The sequence below is a fragment of the Puntigrus tetrazona genome, chromosome 9 (genome assembly GCF_018831695.1).
Source record: "Puntigrus tetrazona isolate hp1 chromosome 9, ASM1883169v1, whole genome shotgun sequence".
In the NCBI taxonomy this organism is placed as follows: domain Eukaryota; kingdom Metazoa; phylum Chordata; class Actinopteri; order Cypriniformes; family Cyprinidae; genus Puntigrus; species Puntigrus tetrazona.
In genome coordinates, this window is record NC_056707.1 from 13226402 (window position 1) to 13251667 (window position 25266).

Consider the following 25266-nt stretch of genomic DNA (forward strand, 5'->3'; position numbering starts at 1 on the left):
ACACAAAGTCAAACGAATTAATTCAGTATGGTCCACACTTTGAGCATCAGATAAGTTATTTTTTGTATATTTGAAGGGTTTTCCCATAATTAGCAGCTTAGTTGATGAACTCTTCTTCTACTCCGTTAGTCTCTACTAATCTGTTAATTCTATTTAGACACCAATCATAACGTGACGCATTTTCATCCCTAAACATTCTTTGTGACTTTCTCGGAAGCTATTCGTTTATTTTGTCATGTTCAAAGTGTTCATGTCGGGAAAATTACACCACAACACAACTCTCAGGCATTTCAAAAACCTCAAACGTCATAAAAATGACACTTCATAAAAATGTATTTTTTCAAACACAACACTGTCATGAATCTAGGCTCGGTCTTTGTTTTGTTTCTGTTATACAGGACCTCAGTTTACAGGCTGCCCAAAATCTAAAGATGGTGAACAGTGAATTTTAACGAGTCCTGACACAAAAGATTTAAATGCATCACAGTATGGAGCATTTTACAAGAGCGTAGAAAACAAACCTTTATCCAGAGACCATGAAGACAAATACATTGTAGATAATAAAATACATAGATTGTAAAGGAACTGCATAATATAATATAATATAATATAATATAATATAATATAACCTTTTTTTTGGAACTGAATGTTGTACAAAAACAATATTACTAGTCTAATGATATAATTTGTCATTGTAGACCTCTGCTATTTTGTCTTAGCCCTTCATTATTGCTTGGGCAGACTCTTCAGAAGACAAATATTGTTTTTCATTTTAGTCTCCTCCTGTGGTTTGGCTGATGCTCCAAAAGGGATTTGAGAACAAGGCAGAAAGCCACTGGTTCATGCCGGCTGAATGAACAGTCCAGGACGGCGTGTAATGTGAACAGCCGGTATTTCTGTATGTTGGTTTTACAACAAAGCTAAAAAGATTTGTCTTTGAGTCACCGAATACTATATTTGAATTTTGCAACTATAAATACTGCAAGGATATTTAATGAGAGTGACCTTGTAAAACATGAACATGCACCATCAAGAAGATAAATATTTATCCTGAAAACCAACTTTATCAAAACATCGCAAAACTCCAGACCGGACATTCACCCCTAAGCACGCATTACATGACACATGTTAAAATGGCACTGTGTCCAACATAAACGCAATCATGTATTCAGATTCTTCATCTCTTAGTGTAAGTGTTTATAAGTCTTTGTCAGGACCAGATTTGTCTAATCTATATTTCATGTCCGCCCCGGATACAGTAGTAGCAGTATGTTTTGAAAACACAGTATGACTTCCATTTCATTACAGAGCCTTTGATTCTTTGATTCTTCAGGAGGAACAGACAAGGTGAGGTTATGCATTCTGACGTTGTTTGGTGTCAGTTCTCATACTTTTCCACGACATAATAAATATCACAAATATCATAAAATCTGATTACATCCATTCAGTTGTTAATTCAGTATAAAAAATGTCAAATGTTTTGGATAATGTTTTGTGCGTATTGCAGATTATGTGTAAAGCTCATTTAATACTGCTGATGACAACTTGTTTTTACAATGTTTGTCACACACGTAAAGTCACATTCTTGCGGTAGCTGTAACTTGCAGTTATACTGCAGCAACTTGTAAGCAACTTGAATTTTTAACATACATGATCAAAATTCACATTTGGAGTACGGTTTTTAGTTTTAATTCAACTTATTACCCCAAAATTTAACACTGCTATTTAAATAACCCATAGCAATTTCCTGAGGGCACCATGACTTATAAAAGCCTTCCAGGTTTTTTGTAGTGCAAACTTAACAACTCTGTACAGGTGAATGAGAGATATAGTCTCTTAAGAGATGGGTGGTCTCTTGTTTAAAGGGCTCTTGAGTAGGTTTATAGGTTTTAGGGAGAGCTTGTTAGAAGCTGCAGGATGCATCTAACAAGCTGCAGAACATTACACTTGCAAATGATTACAGATTTAAGATTCAGTTATGATATTGACACAAGGAGATTAAGACTTGAACTTTATTAATTGTGACAGTTGTGGCAGTTTTTTTGAAAGTGAAACATTCTGACAATTCTCTATAGCCTCCACCCTAAACCGCTCCACCCTAACTGTGTTGTTCTCTCTTTTCACTTTTTTGCTTTACATATATTTCTGTCTCACATTACTGCCATGTCATCTATGTAGTTGATCACAGAGGAAACAAATCAGTTGTGTGATTTGGAAAGGGTTTATAGCATTTTAGTCAAGGTAAAAATAAATATGACAATAAAAAACGGACTAAATTTAAAGTACTGTCTAAAAACTCACATAGAAGCCAACTGCTTTTCAAAAGATTAATCAGTCAAAATGTTTTTTAGGAAGCTGAAAGGATACAGTGTTTGGTAAGGATGACTGAAAGGTCACATCTTATTTTATTTATTCCATGCTTTTGTCACGGCTGAATTCTTTTCCACCATCTCTCTATTACCTTCACAGATACAGATATCAATTGTCAAGTCTACACATGTACAGTTACATCATTCATAAGATGTGGATACGTGACAGTGAACTACAGCTGAACCATTATTCAAAGGAAAAGAGTTTTCACTAAATTCTACTTGTCATCTCTACTACATCCTGGAATTTTACAGAAGTTTTACTGAAGAGTGGTTATGCTAAAAGCTTTCTCAACCCATTGGTGGCAAGTGCATTCATTTTCAAGAGCTTTTCATTTACTATTACTAGTCAGAAGGAGAGAGGTCACAAAATGCGGTCATGTAAGAGTAAAAACCAAATGGAAATTACTTTTTAAAGAACAGATCATCTTTTGCTCTAATTTGACTCACAAAGTATCAATGGCCTAATGTCATCGCCCCACTCCAGTTTGTTTTTCATGCAGAAATATTCAACCCCTATAAGGATTCTAAAGACAATATGTGCCTACAGTTCTAAAGTAGACTGTAAATTCAATAGGGTAATTCAAACTGTCATTAGGCCTATGAAAAATATATATTATTATGTTATGAATAATACATCCTGTCTGTTCTCTCTGCAGAATGATGAACTTCTACTTCTTAACTGAATGGTGGCACAGTTAAATTTGGGTGGGTTCTTATTTTAAACCATGGAAAGTGAGAGCGGTGAAATGGAGAATTTCTCCTCGAGACCTCGAGCAAGACACTTTTTTGGACAAAAAGCATCCATTAAGTGATGAATAACTGAATCCACAGTCAAGGAGAAATCAGTGAGAGTCAAGTTTCTCTCTAGATGAGTGTGTGTGATGATGGGCAGAGAGTGTTGTTTTCACATCCCTGAAAGTTCAGATTTTCTCCTATGGAATAAATTCCCATGGGAACCTCTGGTCTGCTTCGGTAAAAAGAACAGAACAATCCTCTATCCTTTTTCACATTCACCACAAACATCAGCTCATACAATATGCTGAATCAAATATGTATAGATTGTGTTTCACATGGAAACTGTAGCTTGATTTGTAAACCAGGGAAGCAGGTTTTTCCCACCCACTATTCTTTCCATTCATCCACATGTCCATGTGTCCCAAAGCGTATCCCTCAATCTGACAAAGACCCCAATGACATCTCTGTGATTCAACAAAAGTAAAGACTGTTCCACAATTGGAACTTCAGCATTAAAGAATCATCTTTTTACATATTTTATGTCACATTGACATTTGATTTCCTCCAGTAGACACTTTTTAATTCTCTAGCAATGCCATTAAGACTGTGACCCTGCAAACTCTCATACAAACACTGCAAACCAGTATATTAAAAAACAAACAAACTTGAATTGCAAATAATGTCAACTTTACAAGAAACCAAAGTATTGTTTTATAAACGCACAGGCATATTTTATATATATATTATATATATACACAATAGTATTATGCATGCTAATAACAAGTAGTGAAAATTGATTAAAAAGTGTTAATAGGAACTATTTGTTTGTTTTATTATCACATTAATCTAAACCCACACAATTAATTTACATATCGGGCTTATACATTAGGACAGATTGTTTGTTTGTTTTTTGCCAACACATTTGTCAACCTTAATGGCCTATTCAGTTTAGTAGGCCCTTTTCTGACTGTTTCAGTTGGCCTGTTTAGTACCCAGCTCCATTTACATCAATAAACAAACAGGTGACTGCAGACTCCCTGGAGGCATCATTCATCACAGAGGCATAGCATGACAGGTAAACTCACCAGGAGGAACATGATCCAAACCATAGCACCGCAATACTAACCAAACAGAAAGTCTGCCTACAGCTACAAGCATTTGTCTGCAGATTTGACGGCAAGAGATCACTGTTCATTAAATCTCTAGAAGCTTTATCAGCTGGTATTTTAAAAGTATTACTTATTATTATTATTATATCACAATCATCTGTTAAATAAAGTGTTTAATAGCAGCACATACATTTAATATTAAGCATATAATACATTTTATTAGTATAAAAGTATTTATAACACACAAGTATAGGCTAAAGTTATGTTACATCGTATCTGCCAAATTGCAGAAATGTACGTATTGACCCCTGTCTCATCTAATAAAAGTTTGTTGTGTTTTGTTAACAGAGACTGAACAAAACTGAATTCTTCAGCAGCAGATATATGAAAAATAGGATTTCTATTCCTTTTGTTACAATTATATTTTTGATCAAAAACTGTGAATAATATAACTTTGTAAACCCATCCTCCAATCTCATTTTTTACCATCTGTTTCTTCTGTTGGCTCAGAGATCGGACCCCTGCAGAACTAGTGCTGTCCTCTAATATGAGAAATCAGAGGAACGCAGCTGAGACAGTGTTTCTCACGTCAGAGCCTGTAGGAATGGGATAGGAGAAGCCAAGTCTATTCCCAGAGGCAATGCAGACCATCATACTGTACATAGCAGGAACCAAAAGATTTTAGATGGTGCTCTTGCCAAATCAACATTTTGTGCTACACATAATTATTGTTATTCGTGAGATAAATTAATACTGTAGATATTGGCCTATGACAGAAGCGCCCAAAATTAAACTTTAGAATTAAATTTAAAATAATTGTGTTCATATGGGGCGAGAAATGTTACATATTGATACTAATAATCTGGCAATAAATAAACAAAAAATGTAAATGGAGTGTTGTATGTAATATCTTTGTGCTTTGTAGGTTTGCTTTTCCAGTGTTTTTGTGTCTCAAATTCACATGTTCCCTTTTTATAAGCTCAAAAGGAGTTTATGCAAAGGATTTCTTTTGAATACGGCCTGTTTAAGCGCATAAATCTCATCTCTCTCTTTTAAACAGCATCCCGAACCGAGGACAAAAAACTGTTCAGGAAGACAAACAGTTCTAAAGACAATTGAAGGTGTTTACCTCTGTGAAGATGGGAAAAGGACATATCCGCCGCAGGCCGAGTTGTCAGCTAGACTCAAAGGATCGGAAAGGAGAGGCCTTTAGGACGTCCTTTTGTAAACAGTCAAGCTCATCAGAGCCACTGTACATAGGTGAAAGCTGCAAGCCAAAACAATATCAGCGTGAATCAAAACTGAACCTGAAATGGGGAGCTTCCTGATTCGTCTTACATGGCAAACATAAATGAAAGCGTCTACATATACGCTGCATATGAAGGAAACCTACTTCACAGTTACATTTAGTATTCATTTAGTATTCATTTAACCATGCACATCAGCAAAACATCAAAATATTCTTTAACAGTGATACGTTTATGTCAAATTTCAAGCTACTTGCAGAACACCTGGTGAATTAGAAACCCGTCTTTGCCTGTCTTTGAGAGGAAAACGGTGTGTACTGCGTTGTTTTGGAGTTTTTAGGTTAATGTTCAGGTTCCGATATCAGAAGGTTTTCTTACTTTTAAATCGCGCCACCTCTCGACGGCAAAGACACGACGCATGGCTTTTGTTTTGAAAGGCTCGCGTGAAAGCAGGAAGTGTGCAGCGGGCAGAGGCAGCATGGCGTACTCGGCGAAGATAGGACCGTCTATTTTGAGCAGCGATCTGTCGCAGCTCGGGAGGGAATGTGAGCGAATGATGGAGTGCGGTGCTGATTACCTGCACCTTGACGTTATGGATGGGTGAGGAATAAAGTTCGCAATTCTTCATCTAAGTTTCTCACACAATGTTGACCTGCAGGCATTGATAGCTATCATGTGGCCCAGAGAACCAATACCATAATCAAGTCTTTTGAATGACCAAGAACATTTAGTTATTCCACATTTTGGCACAGCGACGATACAACATGAATTCACCCATGCTGTGTAACAATTTTAAGGAATGTCGCAAGAAGCTTGGCACAGCAGTGACAATTATCTTATTTCCCTTTTTAAAATATACAAAATAAAGTGCTGTCTGGATCAGCCAAGCAAACATTTTCATCAAAATTATTGTATGAAACGTATACATGCTACAATGTGAAAGTTTGTGCTCTGCAGTTTTTTTTATGTTTTTAAAATAAGTCTCTAAAGTTCATCGAGACTGAATAAAAAAAAAAAAAAAAAAACAGAACACAGTATGTGTGAAATATTATTTTAAATATTATGTTAAGTGTTGTTTGTCCCTGTGATGCAAAACTGAATTTTATTACTTCAGTCTTCAGTGTGACATGATTCTTTAGAATTCATTCTAATATGTTGGTATTCTTTTTATTATTGATTGGTGATTTATTTTATGAATTGAAACTACACAAGAACAACATTTTATAAAGTACAAATGTTTTGTAAAATTATAATTTTATATATATATATATATATATATATATATATATATATAATATATTTTTTATGATACTTTTAATTAATTTAATGCATCCTTGTTGAACAAACATATTACTTTCTTGCTAAAAAAATAAAAAAATCTAACTTCTTTTTCCAATCTCTTTCCTTCATCTTTAAATTTGCTCAAGTCATTTTGTTCCAAACATCACATTTGGACATCCTATGGTGGAATGTTTACGACACAGTATTGGACCTGATCCATTTTTCGGTGAGTTTAGTTATTGTAAAATTGCATCTACTCCGGGTTGGTTCATGTGAGCTGCACACAAGCTGGCCTGTTCTTTGGGACAGTTCTGTTGGTATTCTGCTGAAGTAGACACTGTGGGTTCTTTCACATTTTTGCAAACTTTCTGTATTCCTAAATAAACATTGCGTCTAGGATAAACCAGATAAGCAAAACACTGCAGTGTTTGCTTTGTGTAGATTTGAAGGTTTTGCTTACCCTTTGCTTGTTACAGACATGCATATGATGGTGTCCAGGCCAGAGCAATGGGTGAAGCCCATGGCAGCAGCAGGAGCCAGTCAGTACACTTTTCATCTAGAAGCCACAACCAACCCTGGCAACCTCATCAAGGAAATCAGGGAGAGTGGCATGAAGGTCTGTGCAAAAAAAAAGCCAATTTTGTGTGTGTGTGTGTGTGTGTGTGTGTGTGTGTACACACAGCACAGAGAAAGCATATCATATAAAAATGTGAATTGAATTATTTTATTTATTTATTTCTCCAGCATATGTTTATATTATGGTTATATTATGCCCTGTGACATTCACTGCTATGATCTTAAGGCGCCCTCTGCTGACTAATAAAATAATTTTTTTCTTAACATAAGTTTCATACATTAAATTGAGGCTAAGACTCAGAAATAGAGAATAGAAATAATTTAGCTGGTTAAAAAAAGAAGTTTCAGCAAACTCTCATTTTGATGAAAATCTTTTATTTCTAAACTGCCTAGAATTTCTTTATATAGTATTTTATTTTATTTACTTGTAGCAACAGCCTTATGCATGTTTATGATGCAGGTTGGTCTTGCCATTAAACCCGGAACAACGGTTGAGGAATTGGCACCATGGGCTGCACAGATCGATATGGCTCTTGTCATGACTGTAGAACCTGGATTTGGTGGTCAGAAGTTTATGGAAGATATGATGCCAAAGGTAAGCAAGTGAACAATCTATTAGTTCTCACAGATTCCTCATTCAACACACTAAAGTTGCTTGTGTCTCCACAGGTGAGCTGGCTCAGGAGTCAGTTCCCTTCTTTGGACATTGAAGTGGATGGAGGAGTCGGTCCAGACAGCATCCATAGATGTGCTGAGGTATAGCTGTCCTTTACTGCACACGTTTTCATTTGCGTGAATAAAAAAGCAAGAGAGATTATTTGAAGAAGCCCTTAACTCATCTGTATTCATGACTCCAATTTTTATTTTTAGGCTGGAGCCAACATGATCGTATCGGGCAGTGCTGTGGTGAGCAGTGAAGACCCTCGTTCTGTAATCGCCCTTCTCAAAAACGTAGTTATTGAAGCAATCCAGAAACGCTCTTTGGACCGCTGAGCATTTTGAGTGTTTTCGTCAAGTCTGTTTTCGCCCACCACTGAAAGTCTTTCCTACAGATTCTAAGAGTTTGTTTTAAAGTATACATTTGTTATCGAATGCTTAGTGGTGCTATTGAACGGACATGACTCGTTGCTGGATGTGATGAAGGTGCATTTGCTACAGACCACGAGAACTGCCTTTGCCTCTTGTTTGGATTCCTCTGGAGTTTTCAAATGCAGATAGCCTTTCGAGAACTTCAAGCAGATAGAACAGACAGATTCTATCTACATCTGACCATTCCCCTCTTAATTGACCTGATTTGGTTTGATTAATAACATTTATTGTATGTCATAGTACCAGTTACAGTGACAGCAAATTGTTACAAATTGAGAAAGCTGCTGCTGATAACATTTCAGCGTTATCAGGTTTGTTGGTTAAAGAATGACATTGGAATTAAGCTGGATAAACTCTTCATACTCATTTTGCTGCAGATTATGATATTTTTTCAACATTCCACCAGCCTGTGTTTTTAAAACACTGAAATGATGAAAAGTATAAATCAAGAGACTTGAAGTGTTATTTGTCTGGGTTTTTTTTCTCTCAAGAAACTCCTGCTGAGCGTAGCATTAACACTACAAACTGTTTCAGATGCAGAAGTCCCCAAATAAATCTGCATCTGTTAACAGTTTATCAAAACAAATATAATGACACATCTTTATAGTATGAAATTAAATCTTTTTTTCTGTGCATGCTATCTCACAATTGTTATTCAAATCTACTTCCATCCAATCAACTAAATTTGTGGTCTTTTTCACGAATTAGTTTTATTTAGATGTATGTCTCAAGAAATACACAAAAAAATCTGGTATTTATGACTTTTGTGATTGTAACCCATTCATTAACGTATGTAATTTTGAAATGCAATATCTTGGAGTCAAATAGGTATTGAAATAAGTTCTCACAGAACAGATGCAATTTAAAATTATTTTTGACTTGTCAGTCCACAGCCAGGACCTCAGGATAGCAGAACCTGTGCCTTCCAAAATACGATCCTTCACCTTTTTGCGCCGTTCTTCTGCCAAATCTCCCAACAGGTCGAATTCCCCTGCCTTTATACCACACTGCGTCAATGTTCGGATCTACAGAAAAATAATGGTATTGTGAATATAAGGTATCTGATATTTGTAAGTGGAAGGTTCGTTAAATTTTATCTTCAGTTGTTAAGTAAAATTGTACCTCTTATCTCCATTGAGCGTAACGGTAGATCATCATGAGGTTTAGGCTGCGTAAAACATGCTAACAGCATAAGGATACAGAGCAAAGCACACAGATTTACAGCCATGACTTATGGTCTGTCACTAGACAGAGAAAAATGTCACCTGTAAGAAAGAATGAATGAATGACATTAGTCTTCTAAAATAAAAAAATACTTTCCACTTTCCCATCGTTTCTATGTTCACATTTATACAAATCATTGGATTCATAATTAAAAACAGATTTGAGTAAAAGTATTTTACGCTACATTTTGTAAATTACAATATATTGAAACTTACAGGATGTTGTCTTGGAATCGTATTCTTTGATCCTCAGCTGTCAGTTAAAATGATCCTTGAGTGCAAAGAAGCATAAATGTGTCTTCAAGGTAGCAGAGGATTTGTAGTCTTATAGTCTTGTCATAGCTGTGAGTATAAGACAACTCCTGAGCATTGTTCTTGAGTCTTTCTCAGAGGCTGAGTATATAGTGATAGACCGATCCAGCAATTTATACCCCCCCATCCCCCGGGGAGGATGAAGACTGCACAGCCTACATGTACTCAAAAATGAAAATGATGTGGTAATTTGGATATGGATAATGTGATAACCCAGCGTATGATGGAACTGAGCTTTGACAATGTATCAGTGCTGACTGATTCATTAATACATCACTCACATGGAAGAGAAGATGCTTGAGAAGATAGTTGTGTAGTGTAAGATATTTATTTAGCAGAAAAAATAACCAACACATATGAAAAATATATCAGATACAATATTTAATAAAATGTACTAAAGAAACTACATATAAATCTAAAATTAAGATATTAAATATTGACTATTTTTCATATAAATACTGAGATTTTATCAAAATGACAACAGTTAATAAGTGTAATGCAGGCAATCAATTTCTATTGTGTGCATAATTAAGAAACGGCACATCTTTTTTCTTTTTTTTTTTAAAAGAATAATCTGACAGTCATCTACTGAAAAATGATGTTAATTACATTTTATTAAGCTGGGAATCCCACAAGCCCTTGCAGCTGATTTTATTAACATATGAAATGTGCTTATGTTAATCTGTAAATGTTCTGTGAGTTTGTATACCATTATGACCAACTGAAAATGAAAGACATCTAGTATGCTGAAGCTGCTTCACAAGACAAGTTTCCGCAGAGATCTTGCTTCATTGCTGCCTCCTTTAGAAAAAAAACAAACAAACAAAAACAGTATTATTAGTAAACAGCTTTTGGTGACATTTTGAAAATGAAAGATTTTCCATAGGCCCTTACATGACCAATGGATCTGGGTAGTTCATTTGTTCAAGAAGCTGAGCTAATCAACTAAGGGGTCTGATTGTTATCAGTTTAATGAGTTAAAATCACTGTGTACTGTGAAACAAAACTAGGTTTAAATGTCTAGTTGCGGTTTATAAATATATGGATGCGTATCTAAGAACGATCTTTATTTCTTTTAGTTCTGAGCAATATGTCTATTATTTCTTAATCTTATACCAGACAAACTGCTGTTTGCTGAATGTTTTGCTTAAAATACATCTTTAAAATAAATGCATTTGGTTTGATATTTTGTTAAATAATTGAAAAGATCTACATTATTAATTAGCTTTCAGTTTTTAGCAAAGATGATTGAGTTAATCCTGTTCATGAACATGCAGTATAAAGCTTCAAACTTACTTATTGGAAATTCGTGCAATGTCCTTGATGACTGAGGAGTCTGAATGAAAGAGCAAGAACAGAAACCTACATTTAGCCTATTTATGAACTTGCCACAAAGATCTGTTGTAAACAGATTTAGCTTAAAATGTGCCAAGAATCAATATTTTTTTCTTTCAAAGTTCGAGTAACTGCTCCTATACAGCCAGGTTTCTAGAAAGCTAAACAGGAATATGTAATTGCTACATACCCGTCTGCGGGACGTCTCCACCGTCATCCCTGCAGCACTCAAAGCAGCGATTCTTTTCTGAATGTCTGTAACCTTTACATGAATAGTTAACAAACAGTTAAGGCAAGATTGTGTGAGAGTTGTGAGAATGTGGAGTAAATGTGAATGTTTAGACTGAGTGGCGTACCCCACTTTGAGTGCTCTGGACGCTGGCCACTGCCATTGCAACTTTACCCTCCAGCTGCGACAGCTCACAGCTGGTTGTGCTGCTAAACTCTAAGGACCTTACCCTCTTCTGCTTTTTTAAGGGTTTAGGTACACTTTGCTTTGCTTTCTGAGGTATACAATTACAAAACACAGAAAAATGCGTTTAAACCAAACGACTGTTGAACTATTTGTGAATAAATATTCACACTTTATGTTTAGCAGTACTTTTAGTGCTGTTGCTGACTGTTTCCGTACTCTTACCCACTCAACCTCAAGAGGCCACTCGTGTCTGACATTCCCAAGTCCAGATGAAGCTCTTCTCGTAGCTGAAGCATGATAAACCACCCCTTTCTTTGGAGAGTCCTCTGTAGGCTTCATTGGATCCTCCTCATCAGATGAGCCTTTATCACTTATTTTTTCAGTAAGTTCATCAAGCTTTTTTCTGAGTTCAAGCTCCTCTAAATCAGCTGGAGACAGATCCTCCTCTTTATGCTCAACCTTAAGGGAAAGCAGAAGAACTACATGAGTATTTAAAGTTGGGAGAGTCTTCATTTTTTTTGGGTAGTAGTAAACAAATATTACCATCCAAAAATGGGGCTCACTAAGACTTTTATTTAATGAAGAAATTAATACTTAGATGCATTAAATTTATCAAGCAGTAAAAACTTGTACATTCTAATATAAGCATTCTATTTCAAAGAAATTTCTGTTGGATCTTAACATTTTGAATATTTTGAACATTTTGAACAAAATACGGCAGCACAACTTTTTTTTTTTAAACATTATTATAAACCGTAATTTTGGGTCAAATATATGCAATCTTGGTGAGCATAAGACAACAAAAACACACAGACCACAAACTTTATATTTAAAGCATTTAATTTATAAACCTAAAACAATAACCTGCTGGTCTTGCAGATTTACTTAGAAACCTACTTGTTCTGCTGATCCCCCAATTCCCGGGAAGACGAGTTTCTGCTCCAAACAGCTCAGAAGAGTTTCGATTGCTGACATACGCTTGTTGAGCTCAATAATCTAGTGTCAGAGTGATACAAAATGTATCTGTTTGCTCATTTGTATTTTTTATTTTTTTAAGATTGCTATAAAGAGTTTTATCAGTTTCACAAGTCCTAATTTCCACACATATTTCATGACTTTTTAACTTTACCTGTGGAGGAACCTCATCTGGTGAGTGCTCCCTGTGACTATATATGACGTGCATCTCAGATTCATCATCATCTTCTGAGTCTTCTAGGCTGTAAGAAGGCTCACGGTGGAAGTGATAGTTAGAACTGCCAGCTGAAGAGATGCTCATCTTGGAGAGGGAACGAGATTTTGTCATCCTCTGTTCTAGATGTGGTGTGCAGTCATCTACAGAGTGCAAACAAAACACTGCTATTTTATGATGCAAATGCTGAAACAAAGTAGAGAGGAATTACTGAGTCTATCCAAATAGCCTGGAATGGATTTTGTCAAGTCAGGAACTCGGTTTGATTAGTGTAATTATTTTGTAGTGCTTTTTAACTGTGATTATTGTGTTTATAGCGTGTATATTCCCAGCACAAGGTAACCTAAATCTTGCTGACAGTAGGAAAAAAACATGGGATGGCCTGAAGGGGAAACCCATTCACCTCTACAGAGTCTTGGAAAAACAGAAATCCTCAGAAATCTGTAAGGGAAATTGAAGCATACAGCACATCATACCAAAATGGAAGGGTTTGTCCAGACTTCTCTGGCTGATATGCAACATGTCCTTCATCTCATCACCTCTACCATGAGTTCCATTCTCCAGGATCTGTTTAAAGGTTGTGGACCAGTCATCTTCAGTTACTGAATCCTTACTCTGGGTTACTTTCTCTTGGCTACCTGAATACTTTAAAAAATGAAGGGATAAATAATAATAAAAAAACACATAAATGTCACATATTGCATAGACTTTATAACTGAAATAAAGTGCTTAAACAAAACTTTCAGAATACTTTAATTAAAATAAATTATTGCACAGTATACCAATTTGGTAACAGTCTGTACTGAAAACAAAAGGAAAACGATGCGACAGCATGGCATGACTAATTTTGTGATGATTTGCTTCAGTGATAAATAATCAAGATTCAACAAACAGTCTTATCACTGTTTGCAGTCAGAAAATGCTCAGTGGGAGCACTTTGCATCGTTTAGTTTGTCACACTGGGTAGATAAATCCCAAATTTTTCACATCATTGCAAACCGTGTATTCCGATCTAATGCATTTGTTCTTACAATATAAAATTCAAAGCAGCTGGATATGCCATTGAAGAAACTTTTTTGAGTAATGTTTTCTTTGCACGCTTCAGTATTTCAGTGTATGACATATGAAATGTGGCTTTCTCACATCAGATGTGTAACAACATAATCATACAAACCAGAAGTATGGGAGGTCTAGAATAAGCAGGGTTCTCAACACCTAGATTAAAATCAAGAGGATCAACAGGGAGTAGTCGTCTGCCTTTTCTCATCTTAAAGGAGAAAGAAAATGGTTATTTTTAATTCTCTAGAGCCCAAATATTTAAAAAAGTTATCTGTCTACTTTAAGTAAAGGTAGCTGACCTATAAAAGCTCATACTGACACAATAACAAATAAATGTACAATAAAATATTTAATAAAATTACAGTAGGCAAACAAACACTTTGCCATACTTTGTTTTGAAATTTAAAGCAAATTTAAAGTTAATGTGCCAATGCAGGTTCATTTTATGCCCTAGTCCTGTTATCTGTTCTCTTTTCTGTCCACTCTGATGCCTATAAAACTAAATAAAGAGACTGAGTCACAGACACATTTAGATAAGGATTGAGCATAGCCTTAAAGCTGATATTCTTTCTAAAATTACAGTCTGTTTTCATGTGGTCTTCAAAACCACCTCCAGGTGGCAATGTGAGGAATCAAAATCATATAATAAGAACAAGACAGAATCCAGTTCCAACTGGGGAAAAAAGGAAAGAAAAAAAATTGTTAAAACTAAAATAAAATTTAAGCACCAGAGGGCGATCTCACACTACTGTTTAACTGAAAGAACTGAAAGAACTGCTAACAAACTGATGCAGTGATCCAGCCTCTAGTTTCCCCTTCACCCTAATAATCAGTTTCTGGCATTTTAAAGGACAGTTCATTACCAGGCTGAAGTGGCGTCTGTCGACCCTCTCAGACTGCTCATCTTCCTGGCTATACAGAGAACCAGCTGTGTGGATGTCAAGAGTTAGAAACATGAATCTTTGATCTCAGACAAGACACGTTACTATGATTACTGAGTCAGACTCTTCGAACACATTTTAACTAATATAAATTAAAAATTATGTTTTTAATTTAGCAGAGATTTAAAATGTGTTCTCTTGGACCTGCCATTAAAATTAACAACGTAATTATTATTATATTTTTTCTCTCTCACAGCTCCAAATCTAGAAGCTGCCAGACAGATAAGCAGGGTCCCAAAATAGTGCTATTTAAATATGTTTACCATTATCTAGCTAGCTAACACAGATGATTTAAATCCTGAAAGCATTATTTAGAATCGGTTTATAAATTGTAAATTAAAAACACATTCTTTTTGCCCCATGACTTCATTTTAAAGCAAAAATACAGTATATAGAAAAACAGTGTTACAGTTATAACCATGACGTTACATAACTATTGTTTACTGCTATTATTTAATATTAAAGACAAGTGGTAAAGAAAATGCCACACAAACTATACTTTTTTAAGATAAATATAAAGCTATGTTTTAAACAAAACTTCTATGTTCAGTTCTTTTCATGGCTATGTTAGATGTTTTTCTTCCACAGACATTTTGTTCTCCATGTTCCTTGCCTTATTAAATCAAAGATGTGAGAGCAGATGGCTGCTGTATTGTTTGGACAGATGAAAGGCATTCACTGATTACTTTAGATTCTTGCATGACATCAGCGTTCAAAATGTCTATATCACAAAGGAACAGAACTTTTTTTTTCACTTACTGTGAACTTCAGGCATGCTGTGCGTGTCATCATCTCGAGGCTCTATGTAATGGAAATGGGGGGTTAGGGAGGAACAGTGGGAGATGAAAAGTTAAACATAAGAAGACAATAGACAGAAAATAAGCTGTGATTGGCTGCAGGAGGCAACCACTGTTGAAAGCAACAATAGAAGAATTAAACAGTTGTTTCAACTAAAGCTAAAGCCAAATTTCAAGGGTTGTTAAACACATTGGTGTTTTTGATGCCATGAACAAGACAGTCTACATTTCCCAATTTAAATTCCAATAACCATGTTTTTTGGTGTTTTTTTGCCATTTATTTGTATTGTGATAAATATTATGCACATTATTAAAACATCTTTTATTACATTTGCTATTTTTTTTTGTTTCAGAACATCATTAATCTCATGTGACCCAAACAGCAATTTTCGTCAATGACCTCTGTATTTAGGACAGACAGAGCTTGAAAATTGGATAAAAGAGACACACTCCGGTCCAGGCACAGAGAGAAATAAGACATGTGACTGCGTAAAGGAGTAAATCACATGGATGATTCGGCCCAGCCAGTACTCTCTCTCCCTCACTCCCTCTGGATCCCTCACTAAATCCTTCAAAGTTATGAGGGCCTCTCTCCTCTAAGCTCTGCCTTCAGTCTTCCTATGTTTCTTCAGTGTTTTATATTAACTGATGACACAGTAAGAATCAAAGCTAGTTTCTTAATAACTATCTTTCTGAATGGATAGAATTTCTGTTAAAAGTGAACAAACAGAATGCAGTTTGCAAACAGGTTCAACTGAATGCTTTTTACTATCAGTGTTTTTAATTTTCCAATTTATTCGTTTATTGGTTTTGTCATCATTTTGTATTTTTATTTTACTTAGTTTAACTATAATAAATGTATACTTTCTTGTTCCTTAGACTTTTCCAAATATAGCAATTGGCAAACATTTCAGTCTCAGTCCTCAGTCTCAGAATTTTTGTATTATGCTCAAATTAAAAATATTACATCTTTTGAATAACTCTTGCTCAATTAAGTAGGCTTTTGAAGTCTACCTCTGAGGTCAGTTTGAGAGCTGGCACGGTCACTGTTCAGCCTCTTGAAAAGTGAATTCATGACCTTTGCACTCCCAAAACGCTTGAAGCGAGAGCGTACATTCTCATGGAACCATTCTAGTGTGCCAATTTTAAGGACTCTGGGAACAAAGACAAAAACAAGAAGAACTGTATTATTATTTAGTCAATCCAAACTGATCTCATGAGAAAAGTTGGTTTTTTTTCCCCTACATACTGTTTATTTGCATGAAATGACCCTTGTTTAGGGTTGTGGTTTAGTTAAATGCACACTGAACTGGTGAAGATGAATCATCAACGCTGTCTCAAAAACAGTCTCAAAATTGGGCCTTATTTATGAAACATGAGCCAAACTGTTTAGAAACCATCCTTACATATATTATCCCACTGAATTGAATTTGACAGTTTATGACAATAGCCTTTTCTGTATTTACACAGAAATTTGTTCTGCTTGTGTTTTATTTACTTTCTATGTATGTTGTTCCTTTGACAAGTGTCATGTATATATATATATATATATAGGCTCACATGTCTGTCAGGTACTCACCTGGCCATGTGGCATGGATCACAAACCCAACCGCGGTCCTTCTTGTTAAAATGGCTGCAGGACTTGCAGACAAATAGCTTGCAGTCTAGACACTGGCGCTTGCTGTTGACAAGGAATTTGAAGGGCTGCAGACAGCGGATGCAGAGAGAATCACTGAGTTTAGGCTGATATTCCAGCAGCTCTCTTTTGGTGTCCTCTTTCATTATTTTAGTCTTGAGTTCCCTGCATGAAAAATAAATAATTATTTGTAGTGTGTAAAACAAGATCTGTGGGCTCTTGCTCCAGTGATAACTAATTAAACAGTGTAATTCAAACAAGAAAAATGGTTTGACATTTACAACACTAGAATATGGAATGGATGACTGGTTTTAATAAGCTGGACAGTGCCACCATCAGTGCTGGACCGAAGTGGTTTTCACTTGGCGGTTCAACTTTTTGTTTTTGTTCATTGTTCGCTTCTAATCAAATCAAGTTAAAGGGATCGTATGATGCGATTTAAAGTTGTCCTTTCTCTTTGGAGTGTTACAAGCTGTTAGTGCATAGACAAGATCCCTAAAATTAATCCATCCATTCATCCATGCATCCATCCATCCATCCAACCATCCATCTTCTACCGCTTATCCGGGGCTGGGTTGCTAGGGCAGCAGTCTAAGTAGGGACGCCGAGGCCAGCCGGGAGACTTAGTCCCCTTCCCGATGGGACATGCCCAGAACACCTCACCATAGGTGAAAGTAGGAATGTAGATCGATCAGTAAAGCGAGAGCTTCGCCTTACAACTTAGCTCCTTCTTCACCACAAGGGACAGGTACATCGACCCCCTCCGGCCCCCAGCTGTTCCTAGAAATCCTTTCCATAAAAATAATTGAAAAGAACCGGTGACAAAGGGCAGCCCTGCCGGAGTCCAACATGCACCGGAAACAAGTCTGACTGCTCCAAACATACAGGGACCGGACAGCCCTTAGCAAACGGCCCCGTAGCACCTCCTACAGGACACCGCGAGGGACCCCCAGTCGAATTCCTTCTCCAGATCCACAAAGCACATGTGGACTGGTTGGCAAATTCCCATTAACCCTCCAGTACCCCAGTATAGAACTGGTCCAGTGTTCCATGACCAGAACGAATGCCGCATTGTTCCTCCTGGATCTGAGGTTCGACTATCGGATCATTTTTTTCCTCTCCAGTACCCCAGCATAGAATTTCTCGGGGAAGGCTGAGAAGTGTGATCCCCCTATAGTTGGAGCACACTCTCCGGTCCCCCTTCTTAAAGTGAGGAACCACCACCCCGGTCTGCTAGTCCAAAGGCACTGTCCTCTGCTTCCACTCAATGCTGCAGAGACGTGTGAGCCAAGACAGACCCACAACATCCAGAGACCTGAGATACTCAGAGCGGATCTCATCCACCTCTAGAGCCCTGCCACCGAGGAGCTTCATAACTATCTTGTTGACCTCAGCAAAGGTGTCCGAGTCCCCACCCGGGTCCTGGTCTCTGTTTCCTTAGTGGAAGGCACGTTGGTGGGGTTGAGTAGATCCTCGAAGTATTCCTTCCACCACTTGACAATGTCCCCAGTCAAAGTCAGCAGACTGCATACAGTGTTGGCCAGGGCACTGGTTCCCCCTCCTGAGGCATCGGACAGCTTGCCAGAACCTCTTTGAGGCCGTCTGAAAGTCCATGGCCTCGCCAAACTCTTCCTAGGACCAAGTTTTGCCTCCAGAACCACCCAAGCCACAGTCCGCTTGGCCCACCGGTACCTATCAGCTGCCTCATGAGTCCCACGAGCCAACCAGGCCCACCACCGGGTTCGGGGGTTGCTGCCATGACAGGCACTGGAGACTTTATGTCCACAGCTCTGAACAGCCATGCCGACAATGGAGGCAGAGAACATAGTCCTCTCAGACTCAATGTCTCCTGTCTCCCTCAGGATCCGGTCAAAGAGGCGGGACTTGAAGACCTCCCTGACAGGGGTCTTTGCCAAACATTCCCAAAAGGCCCTCTCAGTACGTTTGGGCCTGCTGAGTCTGTCCAGCTTCCTCTCCCGCCAGGGGATCCAACTCACCACCAGGTGGTGATCAGTTGACAGCTCCGCGTCCTTATATGACATTCCATGTCCCTATATATTATTTATAAAAGGTATGACTTGTCCACACCCCCCTAAAATGGCTCTTTTAAACACATCCCCACATCTCTTTAGATCAAACCCACGGTGTGGGTTTATTTTCATAATACCACCCAAATGTTTATGCAAAGAAAGAAGGCGGAACTATTATTCTCGCTGTAGTGTTGTTGTTAGCGCCATGTTCTGAAGATGCTGTCTTTTGTTTCCAAACATCGGTTTTGAGCAGTGTAATGAGTAATGTTTGTCATTTCTCTGATCACAAATGCAGACATGGTGTTATATTTATGAGGCGCCAGGCACTAATTACATCTCCACTGGATGCAACAAATGCCTCGTTTGTATTTGCTTTTATTGTTTTTGTGTCATAGTGCCAGGGCATGACATCACGTTATGATAAGTAGCATAAAAGTCTGTAACATGCTTGAGGTATTCAGCCAATTAAAACACACTGGATAGCTGGTCAATCAGAGCACACCTTGCTTTTTTGAACGATGAGATGTACAAATCGACTCGTTACAGAAAAGTGGGGCTTAGAGGAGAAACAATAAATTTGAACTTTAAACTGCATAAACATTGCATTGCATTACACAAAACAATGTTCTTTTTAGAAACATCATATGACCTCTTTAAAAGGTAATAGCCCTCTAGTGGTCAAAAAAGAATTTATTAGCAGTACTATGGCATCATAAGACACAGGTGAACGCTACCTGAGGAGACCACAAGCCTAAACATATGGTGTCAGCCAATCAGGTAGCATGATCTAAACCATGACAGAATTCAAGATAAATCTTTTAATTTTATTATTGGAGCTACTAATTCATTTACTCAGTTTCATTCACTCCTTCAAGTGAACTGAATAAGTGGACTAAAGTAGGATATAGGGGACAATTTCTGATACAGCCCTAAACTTGCCGGAGGACGCCAAAATGGTAGGTTTGTGATTTAGGGAATTTTCACTCATTGGCAGTTTTTGCGAAATCGTCGACAAATGCTTGAAATCAGAGACAAATCGGTGCTCGTTCACAGTGACAATCACTCAGATATTTGCCATGCTAAACATCTACAGCTGTCTGCAATTGAAAATCCTGCTGTGTGAAATGAGTTCTGACTGAAACACACAATGGCAATGATCCACAGCCAACAAGAGAGCAAGATACAGGGCAGGAAGTTATTTTTTTTTTCATAAGCGATTTTCAGTGTAACAACGTGCAGGCCTACATTTTTGTATTAGAATATGCAGAACATGCTAAATAAAGAATTGAGCTAAGGTTATTCCATGAAAATAATAAACTCTGGGAAACCTGCTAAAACCAGCTACTTTCAGAATAAACCAGCTAAGACCATCCAACCAGCCTAGGCTTCTTTATAATTTTTTTTTCTTCTTTTACTTCTTACATGCGTTTGGTTTGGCTGGTATCAGAGCACAGACGGATATGTGCAGAGCGGTGTGTTACCTCCTGTCACCGAAACATTGTGCGACGTGAACACAACAGCGAACAAATGCTACCCTAGATAGTCATGTGCAGTATGAAAACAACAGTGGTCCGAAGACTTTCAAAATCTTGCAGTGTGAACTTGACAGTCAGGAGCACAGAAAAAGAACATCATCGTAACTAAAATCCTTGTTATTATCTTAACGCATATATGACCATCTAGTATTTTAAGTTATTAACTCTTGTTCAGTAGGTCTACAGTTGTCTAAAATATTAAATAAATGGTAAATGTTTAACAATTGCAAATAAATAAATAGACTACATTTATTTTAATACGCTCAATGTGAACTGCTAGTTACGGTATAAAAATTAAACATCAACAAATCCATGCAATATAAGATGTTAAGTTTTATTTTGATATTTTGATTAATATACAATGATGAATGACCATAACATTATTATTATTTGTATTATTTTTCTTTGATATTGACAGCTGGTTGGGATATTATATTATAAATATTTTTATGTTACTTTCTGCAACTTTCTTTCTGTGGCCTATGCCACATTCTTACTACAAAGTTAAAACAACAAGTGATAAAAGTGTGTACATAATGTGAAAGTTAGTGAAAGAAATATATTAGTTTGAACATCTCATTTACAAGAATTGATCCAATGTGATCAAATTTCTTTTTTTAAACAATTGGGCCCAGGCTGCTTTGGATCATCAAGTCAGCATAATAGAGAGAGGAAATGACTCCATATTCTGTTCCATGGTCTTCCTTCTTTTTTCAAAAACCTCCATTCTTAATGTGCCAATTTCTTAAGCTTTACGGCCCAAGTGATGGCCTTCTAGCACAATGACCCCTCTGTGTCACAGCTGTGTAGCATTTAAAACGGGATATATAAGTAATTTCTACTAAATCTGCTCTTCTCAAGAAAAAACTGCTAAAGAAAAAAAAACTGCTAAGAGCTTTCCTCCACATCTTGAATGGTTGTGTGCTTGTGGCTCTTTCAACTTTTATTTGGCAAAGGTTGAAAGCACTTCAGCAGAAGTCCAAGTGTGACTGAAATATCTCATATTACAGCGAAATCAATTCATAAAGGATGCATGAATTTACAGAGGAAAATGTCTTAGAAATTAAAAATCATTTCAGTAGTATGTATAAATAATATCTTCTCCGATAATTCATGTATATAACTAACAATGCACTTAGTTTTGAAAAGGTGAAGTTGATCGAAATAAGCCATAGTGTTTGAACATGAACAGTAGGAGACTACATAGTTTTTATAATTCATAATTATAAATTGTTATTATTAAATTGTTTTGACAGTTCACTCGGCTTACATACAGATCACCTGCTCGCAATAGCACTTGTTTTTTTTCTTTTCCATTAACATTTTTAATGAAGTTCTGTCTGCAATGCATAACATCACATTACCACATCATATTTCCAAGAACATCTTTGTTTTTATCATCATCATCATCATCATCATCATCATCATCAAAAATCCTCACCACATTACAACAAAGTCTCCAGAGGACTATTTTGAGCTAGCCTCCTTCCAACTGTGAGAGAATTGAGAGAAAAATGTCAGTCATGTGATGTTATTCAATATTCTGAGACAAATCCTATTACCTCCTTTAAAATGACTGGAATTTAGACATACATGAGCTCACCCTGTTGATAAAGGGCCTGAAAAGCCAAAGCATAAAAAATTCTGGTAAGACAAACAAAAGATAATCTGCTGAAAAAGGAAAGATATATGTAAGGGACTTTAAATTAGGTTTCATATGTTGACACACGGATGCTAACTTGTATCATTTCTCATTTTTTGTATTTGTAAGCTAACTTTCGATTGTATCTAAAAACTTAAAAAAAAAACACTTAAAGTTGACACTAAACAATTTAAAGTAGACTCTTCCAACACATCAAAACATCAGAGGAAATAGACATCAGCTCTCTTACAGGAATTGATTTTTACTTGCACTTTTCTTCAGCGCAGCATGCAAAGCTAGTACTTGACAGTGCTAGGATATGCAGGTGGCGTGAACAAGTAGTACCACATGTCTGTAAGCATGACCGTGGGCCACATCCATGACCTTATTACTTAATGGATTAAAAAAGCAGATGGTTATGGTGCAGACAGTAGGCATACAAGATATGATTATATAAACACAATGTACTGCATTCAAAAGACCTTTTCTTGGCCTGCTGAGTCATTAGGCCATACCTTCAAAGAGATAAATAAAACAAATTGGCAGTTAACTTAATTTTACTAAAAGTTTATTTGTGAAATTTTAATGAATGTCCTTCTCTGCTCTTAGGATGAGCAATAAACCTATAGACATTCTCTATGTAAAATGTTATCCACTGAAAATGATTTCATATTTATATCAGACGGGTTCACATTAGGCTAAGTGCCATGGAACTGTTCCTGAGATCCATAATTTTGAGCAGTATAAATTAATGACAGACATTCCACAGATTCTAGTCAAACGATAAATCCCAGATGTACAGTAAGTGAAGACCTCTAGTAAGCACAAACCAACAGATCAACAGTACGAGTAAGCAGCAGTTCAGATAAGGACGATAATAATCAGACAGAACCATCAAAAAATATCAGTGATCAGTCCTTTATGATGAGATGCTGGAAAATATGTTTTGTTCTGACAGTTAATGACATGAAAATCTGATCAAGAGCGTCTTACCCTAGTCTATTCTCTTCTTTCTTTCGCAGGTGGAAATCTCTTTGGATCACCTGCCAGACATGCTTAGCTTCATCATCTGTCAACCTGGAAAGATCCAAACTCTTCCCATAACTGTTGTTGGGCATCATCTTAAATCTCATCCGGTAGAATGAGGAAGCCTGTAAAACAAGTCACAGAGCCACTTTATTACCAAACATATGGAGTTAAGAAACAGAACAAATAATGGTTCGACCTCATTTACTGCAAGCAGGCAGTCCTGGCACCCAGCTCGAAGTATTTCACAGGTCAAACAGTTTATTAAAGCACATTTTCTTTAAAACAATTTGGCACTTCAAAGGTTTAATATAAAACGTTATTTGTGATCAAGCTTACTTGTAAACAAAATGATAATATTGCATTTTCCATTCTGTCACAAGACTGGCATCCATTAGGCTACTTATTAAAACTTAACAATAATATTGATATTAAAAAGCAGCATTTACATTTTTTTTTAATAATACGCCAGAATCGTATTGTCTTCATTGGGTCCACTTATGTAAGCACAATATTTTATTATTATTATTATTATTATTATTATTATTTACTGCTTTACCTTTAAGACTAAATTGTGGGTTGTCAAAAAAACTCTGCTATTGCCTATTTTTGCAGATAAACTGATGTTTTCTCCAAAACAACAACAACATCAGTTCATTTAATAGTATAAACACATCAGCCAGTTAGAATCAGTAATTTAATTAGTCTTTTAAACACTTGAATAGTCAAGTAGAGCCGTGTGACTAGCTGTTGATGAGCTGCTAAAATGATTTATTTAATGGTAAATTATTTATTTTAGTTCCCTTGGTCACATCCCATGACATCATTATCTGCAAAATGTGTTTATCTTCCTCTCTTAATGATTAATTATACACAATTATACAGTGTTTATGAAAATATTCACTATTTACTTTCTAAAGTGCAAAAGGGCAAATAATCAGCCGTGCTTTGACAAGTTACAGTATACCGTTTTAAGATTCTTTGCCTTTCCAATATTTTTAATGATTTTTAAGCAACAAGAAGTCTTTACACCTGATTTGCCATTTTGGTTGGGGTTGTTGACGTTTTGAATAGCCTACAAAGCACAATTTCAAACACAAAATGTGAAAGAAATCTATTATTATCCACAAACTGTGAAATGATATTTCTTTTTTAACATTTTAACTTTTATGGAATTTATTAAAATGACTTGAGAGGTGCTGTAAATGAATTAAAACTGTAAAAACGAAATTTACTATTTGTTTATTTATAGGAATTGGTTCATATCTTCCATTCCACTCAACATCTGTGCTTAAGCTCTTATATCCTACTGCTGGCCTTTAAGGTCTTTATATAACGGAAAACTGGTGGATTGTTAGGCAATAAAAAGTATCTCTGCGGCCCTAGGCATGTTACTTCATTCATATATAACAGAAGACTAACTGATGCACAGCGATGGCAAGCTTTGCTTCAATAAAGTGGGATTTAAGGATTTAGAGGAATGTTGCAAAATCGTACAAATTACAAAACGTTTAATAATTTCACACCTAAAATGTTGACACAGGGTTTCTTCTTAGGTTTTGATATTATATAGTCTAATAACAAATATGTAGTAAAAATGGTTACCTGGATTTTATTCAGCAGCCTGTGGTAGTCCAGTGGGATTTCAGCTGAGCAATTTCAGGCAACTGCTGTGTTTATCACATGTCCAATTAACTGTGGGGTTGGGAAGGGCCAC

General features: G+C 36.4%; 3 protein-coding genes and 1 long non-coding RNA gene across 4 annotated transcripts; 1 reads left to right on the top strand and 3 right to left on the bottom strand.

Moving 5' to 3' along the window:
* Positions 1–1752: 1752 nt before the first annotated feature.
* On the bottom strand, positions 1753–5809 carry LOC122351987. The gene is made up of 3 exons (XR_006251825.1): positions 5728–5809; positions 5346–5483; positions 1753–4812 (listed from the first exon to the last, which is right to left on the bottom strand). It is a non-coding gene; the product is annotated as an uncharacterized LOC122351987 (long non-coding RNA).
* Positions 5810–5904: 95 nt separating this feature from the next.
* Positions 5905–8868, top strand: rpe (ribulose-5-phosphate-3-epimerase). The gene is made up of 6 exons (XM_043249435.1): positions 5905–6063; positions 6891–6970; positions 7221–7360; positions 7781–7915; positions 7990–8076; positions 8191–8868. The coding sequence occupies exons 1-6, from the start codon at positions 5942–5944 to the stop codon at positions 8311–8313; spliced, it is 687 nt and encodes a 228-aa protein (XP_043105370.1). The 5' UTR covers positions 5905–5941; the 3' UTR covers positions 8314–8868.
* Positions 8869–9005: 137 nt separating this feature from the next.
* On the bottom strand, positions 9006–9783 carry prlh (prolactin releasing hormone). Its single transcript, XM_043249436.1, has 2 exons — positions 9532–9783; positions 9006–9434 (listed from the first exon to the last, which is right to left on the bottom strand). Exons 1-2 carry the CDS (start codon positions 9635–9637, stop codon positions 9292–9294), a joined length of 249 nt encoding a protein of 82 aa, XP_043105371.1. The 5' UTR covers positions 9638–9783; the 3' UTR covers positions 9006–9291.
* A 496-nt stretch (positions 9784–10279) lies between these two features.
* mlphb (melanophilin b) lies at positions 10280–25258 on the bottom strand. Its single transcript, XM_043249431.1, has 15 exons — positions 25155–25258; positions 23517–23674; positions 17260–17481; positions 16695–16834; positions 15643–15684; positions 14806–14870; positions 14058–14150; positions 13360–13528; positions 12824–13026; positions 12592–12690; positions 11917–12153; positions 11636–11782; positions 11470–11541; positions 11241–11280; positions 10280–10745 (listed from the first exon to the last, which is right to left on the bottom strand). The coding sequence occupies exons 2-15, from the start codon at positions 23654–23656 to the stop codon at positions 10702–10704; spliced, it is 1713 nt and encodes a 570-aa protein (XP_043105366.1). The 5' UTR covers positions 23657–23674; positions 25155–25258; the 3' UTR covers positions 10280–10701.
* Positions 25259–25266: the final 8 nt, after the last annotated feature.